General features: G+C 36.8%; 1 protein-coding gene across 1 annotated transcript; it reads left to right on the forward strand.

The window, feature by feature from the left end:
- Window positions 1-560: 560 nt before the first annotated feature.
- On the forward strand, window positions 561-2,677 carry LOC133713050 (cytochrome c oxidase subunit 6b-3). Its single transcript, XM_062139174.1, has 4 exons — window positions 561-717; window positions 1,379-1,467; window positions 1,548-1,629; window positions 2,378-2,677. Exons 1-4 carry the CDS (start codon window positions 709-711, stop codon window positions 2,429-2,431), a joined length of 234 nt encoding a protein of 77 aa, XP_061995158.1. The 5' UTR covers window positions 561-708; the 3' UTR covers window positions 2,432-2,677.
- Window positions 2,678-5,238: the final 2,561 nt, after the last annotated feature.

Below are 5,238 nucleotides of genomic sequence, written 5' to 3' on the forward strand. Positions count from 1 at the left end.
CGGCCAAATCACGGTGACTCACAACCCAAAACGTGAAAAGAAGGAGGAGCGTCGCCCCACTTCCGGAGTTCGTCGTTGGGTGGCCGGAAGGAGGAGATCGACTGGAAATCAAAGGGAGGCCGAAGGGGAAGAGAAAAATCGGGAAAAAAAAGAGAGAGAGAGTTACTGAGGTGAGGGGTGGATTTCCGAAAATGGAAATCTACCAACAGTAATTTTTCATATATATACTTATTACCACGAACAGTAAACTTTCACATTTTAAGCTATAAATTTCACATACGAACTCCGATTTAAGTGTACCACATGTCCATGGACTCGGTTTAAACGTCCCCCACAACTTTCGTGAAGAAAATTTTCTCAAATTGTTAACCCATAAAAAATCAACTTCTAACACCCCACCCCCCCCCCCCCCCCCCCCCCCGGTAAATGGTAAAAACTAAAACCAAGGACAGTAAAAACATATAGTAATTCACTCAGACACAGTAAAAAGAGTAATAATAAAAGAAATGAAGTTTTAGTAAATTAGGGAGAAAAAAATATCATTTTAGGAATCCAAATGTTTATGTAACATTACTTCTCGCTGGACAATTGGTCATCGAACGACCCGGACAGAAACTCAGCCCAACTCTTCATATATACCCTTTTTCCCCTTGGCAAATCTTCCAAATTCTCTCGCTCTTTCATTTTCATCGACCCAAGTTCTCAGTCATGGCCGAGGTTAGCTTCTTCCACCCCTCTCTCTCTCTCTCTCTCTCTCTCTCCGTATATCTTATCGTTCAAGGATTTTGTTAATTCCATCCTTTTATGAATCTCTCTGTGTTGGGCTAATTCTTCAAACAGAATTTCGTTGTGAAAGTACAAATTTTTTGATTAAATTTTGGATTTTTACATTAAATCGTTGATTGATGATTCGTTCAAAGATTTCTAATTGACTTTTTATATTGATCTGTTATTTGTAGATAGATTTATAGGTCTACAATATTTTGAATCATGTATTTTCAGATTAATGAATGAGATGTTGCGTCTATTCCTTTTAAGAGTGAAACTTGCTGATGAAAAAAATATATATATTCTGATGTTGAAATTTAGAATTGTTATATGGATACCCTTAAACCTGTATCAAATGTATTTACAGTATTTTAGATGCATCTTGTCACTGGATTAATTTGTCCATTTTCGTGGATGATTAAGTGTGAGGCCCCAAGATTCTACCATTGACTACAAATACATCCTACATTTTAAGTGGCACTTCAATATTGTTGATCGAATAATCAATTTTATTTACTTTTCTGCAAAAATGAAGCTGTTGCGTCCAGTTAGCCACCGTCGACAATTTGTTATATTACTTCTTACATAAAATTTCTGATATGTATCTTAGGTTGAGCTGAAAACAGCACCTGCTGATTTTCGATTCCCTACGACAAATCAAACCAGGCACTGCTTCACGCGATACATTGAGTTTCATAGGTAGATTTCCGAACTTTATTGCATGGTAGCTTAATAGAAAACAGTTGATTGAGCCTTCAAACATTTAAAACCAATTGCAGGTGCTTAGCAGCAAAGGGTGAAGAGTCTGGTGAATGTGAAAGATTTTCCAAATATTACCGTTCGCTTTGCCCAGGCGAATGGGTGAGTATTTCTTAGCTTATTTCTTCTGCAATTGACGGAAGATTTTTTCAGGCTTATTCAGATATTTTGCATATTATGCACTTCTATGGTAAGATGCTTAATTAAGCACTTGCATGTTCTTAAGTTACAGAAATTTAGAAGATCGGGAAAATAAATCAAGAACACCATTTTAATCTTTTGTAGTCCTGTTTCATAATTTTGAGATAAAGAGGAGTTTTGCAATAGAATGCTCTGGTAGTAAGCTCTCCAATCTGCAATTTTAATCATCGGTGAGGTAGATAGTCTATTCCAGCAAGGCTTTTAGGCTAGAGAGAAATGCTGAAGTTTAATGAAAATGTGGAATGGTGCATTTGTTTTGGGATAGTGTGGTTAGATAAAATAATGGTTTCATAGTTAAAGTATGGAGTTGGTGGAGATTTGATAAAAAAGAATTGGATTTTGGTATTCCTTGTTTGTTTCATCAGAGTAACTAAATCCCCTTTTTCCTCGTCTTTATATTTTTTTATTATTTCTTTCTTCCTTTTTTTGGATGGGAGGGCTGCGGTAGTGTAGTGGGAAGGCTAATTGCTTAAGCAGTTTGGTCCATTGTGCTTGTTATGTGCCAGATATAGTGTTTTTCCTTGGTTACTTTTGATGGTTTTTCAAGTGCAGGTATCATTAGTAATTAAACTGGACAATAGATATTAGTACTTTTCACCTCATTACATTTAGTTTCTTAACCTTTTCATGGGCACTTGAATTCCTGTAGGTTGAGAAGTGGAACGAGCAGAGGGAGACTGGGACATTCCCAGGTCCGCTTTGATTTAACATCAGCAGCTTGGAATGATCTTTCTTTCACATGAAAAGTTATGGTTCACTTTTGTTGTTTTAAGTCTTATGAGTTGCCTGATTTTCAGTTGGATCATTGTGAATCAATAAGTAACCAGTTCAAATTTCATTGGGTTTATTGAACCACTGCATTTGTGAAGGACTTGAAATAGACCTGAAATGTCATTCTTGTTTAATCTTGGGTTATTTTCAGCACAAATGGTTCCCTAGTTTGATAACATTTTGAGGTGTCTTTTTTTTCCCTCTTATGTTCCTTTTTTCTGGCTACATCAAGTTTGTGCTCTTCCCCAAGGACATAATGGTCGATCTGCTTTGAGTACATTTAGTATGAACCAGGAATAAAGGAATATAGGAATGTTTGGGAATCAAGGAATAAATTGGTTTTGATGTTCGACTGTTTTGAGTACTGGATTGCTAATTTGTAGTCGGTTTGCAATTTTGATTGTTAACTACGTTGATTATTAAGAAGGGATTCCCATTAAGAACTATAGACTGCTAGCTTCTTTTTTCTTTTTTTTCTTTTTTTGCTTCCGCTAAGTTGGGACTCGTTTCACAATAGCTATGAAGAAGAAACGATATATTTATGTCTTGGTTTTCATTCTGATTCTTTAATTAAATAAGCATGTATGTCATTAGGAGTGGTCAAGGGTCCTAATTCTTTTTTGTTTATGTGTAACTTTTTTTGTTTTTTGGTTATGGTTCAATAAGAGTTGAGTTTGATGTTAATTGGAGTCTCGTAATTAGGCTTTTGAGAACATAAGTAGTCCCCCAATAATAAAGCTTTTAGTGGGGGTTAATAAACCTCCTAAACTTTTAATAAATCTCCTAAAACTTTTAGTGGGGCTTGCCCACCTTGCTAGTACATCCATGTTGGATGAGTTATGGTTAGAGGACACTCCGGACATTATTCTTGATGTTTTTATAGAAGATGGTTGTAATTCATTACGAGATTCAGGCTCTATGTCCTCCTTGGTGTTTACCTGATTATTAATAATAATATGGGGAGGAGCTCCACCACTCCTACCTAACGGGTAATCTTACAGGCTTTCAATATATATATATATATATATATATATATATATACACAGCCCTTCTTGGGTGCGGACGTCCGCACTTTTTGCTTCGGTGCGGATTTCCAGTTTTTCCCCACTTTCCGATCATATTTTCACATCTTAGCCGTTCCGTTTTTAGGTCCTAATGTATAGATCACTTCTGCAAATTTTCAGCCAATTTGATGATCGTTAAGGCATCCAAAACTGCAATTTACCATTATAAACACGAACGGTTCCAGTTCGACAGATTCGGTTCGTTTATGTAAATTGCAGTTTTGGATGCCTTAACGATCATCAATTTGGCTGAAATTTTGTAGAGATGTTCTATACATTAGGAACTAAAAATTGAACGGTTAAGATGTGAAAATATGATCGGAAAGTGGGAAAAAATGGCAAATCCGCACCTTTTTGCTTTGGTGCGGATATCCACACCTGAGCAAGTTTATATATATATATATATATATATATATATATATACGGAGCGGTTCCAAAGAGGACGTCCGCACTGTTAAAGTGCGGACGTCGACTCTGCAGCTCGGCTCGGGGCGCGACGGAGCGACGGGGCTTGTCGGACGGACTACAGGGGTCGGACGGACCAGTCTGCAGTCTGTAGAGTCGCCAGTGACGTGGTTGCAGCACTGCCCAGAAACCTACAGTTGTTGGTGAGGTCGCTGCCCAGAAACCTGCAACTTCGACCTTGAACGCTGCCCAGAACCGTCCGGGATGTCTCCGGCCTCCGTTCGCCAAGCCCCTAGCCGCCGTCGCCGTCTGGAACGCCGTTGCTGCGTCGCCGTCTGCATTTTAGCAAAGTGCGGACGTCTGCTTTGGAACGGGCCTATATATATATATATATATATACAGGATATTTCTCGGTTAGAAAGGTAAATTTTACTGGTTCACCAAATGAATAGGTGATAATCCCATCATATTCTGTGGTAAAAGGATAAATTATAGTAATGAAAGGAAGTCCTAAAATTACTTTGTCGGTTAAGTTTTTGACTAAAACAAATGGTGTTTTGAAGCATACATTATTTTGACAAACATGTGCTTTAGGGATTTCGTATTTTATATCCATCTTGGTTCCGTTAGCTGATCTTAATGACTCTTTTGTTTTTTCAAAGTATGTAGAAGGTATCAAGCCTTCTTGGGTACAGTTGAGATCTGCACCAGAATCAATAAGCGCTGTTGTTACTAACTGAAAATCATTAATTTTAAGTTGTACTGTGGTATACCATTTTTTGAGTTGGATTTGACGAATGATGCTGATAGTGTTTTGTTCTGATGTTTCCACATCATTTTGCCCAGGTGGATCGTTATTAAGAGGGTTGTCATTAGAATGCTGTAGTTTAAGGAATTGATGTTCTATTTTGAGAATAGTTAAGTCATGTTTGATTTCTTTGTTGTCATGACTGATTTCTAAATTTGTTTTTTGTAAAGACTGTATTTGTGTTTTAATTGTCTTTATTTCTTGTTGTAGGTCTTGGATTGTTATTTCTTTTTTACTAGTTTTAAATTTGTCAAAGGTTGAAGTAAGACAAATTTTTTCTTGAGGGATATTAACAACGTTTTCTTGTGTGATTAATTTTTTCAATTTCTTAAGATATTCTGATTTTAATTCTTGGTTATCGATTTTTCCTATTAGATCAATTAATAATTCCTCCTGTTCTTCTTGTTTAGAAAGAACATTTATTGTTTTGCAGCAAGTATCGTTGCACCCGAAACAGATATC

Source organism: Rosa rugosa, chromosome 5 (assembly GCF_958449725.1).
Source record: "Rosa rugosa chromosome 5, drRosRugo1.1, whole genome shotgun sequence".
Classification (NCBI taxonomy): domain Eukaryota; kingdom Viridiplantae; phylum Streptophyta; class Magnoliopsida; order Rosales; family Rosaceae; genus Rosa; species Rosa rugosa.

What these genes read in the sequence shown, in the direction of transcription:
- LOC133713050 (XM_062139174.1), top strand. An exon ending in CGATACATTGAGTTTCATAG is followed by an intron (nt 1,468 to 1,547) that starts GTAGATTTCCGA and finishes AACCAATTGCAG; the next exon opens with GTGCTTAGCAGCAAAGGGTG. An exon ending in CGCTTTGCCCAGGCGAATGG is followed by an intron (nt 1,630 to 2,377) that starts GTGAGTATTTCT and finishes GAATTCCTGTAG; the next exon opens with GTTGAGAAGTGGAACGAGCA.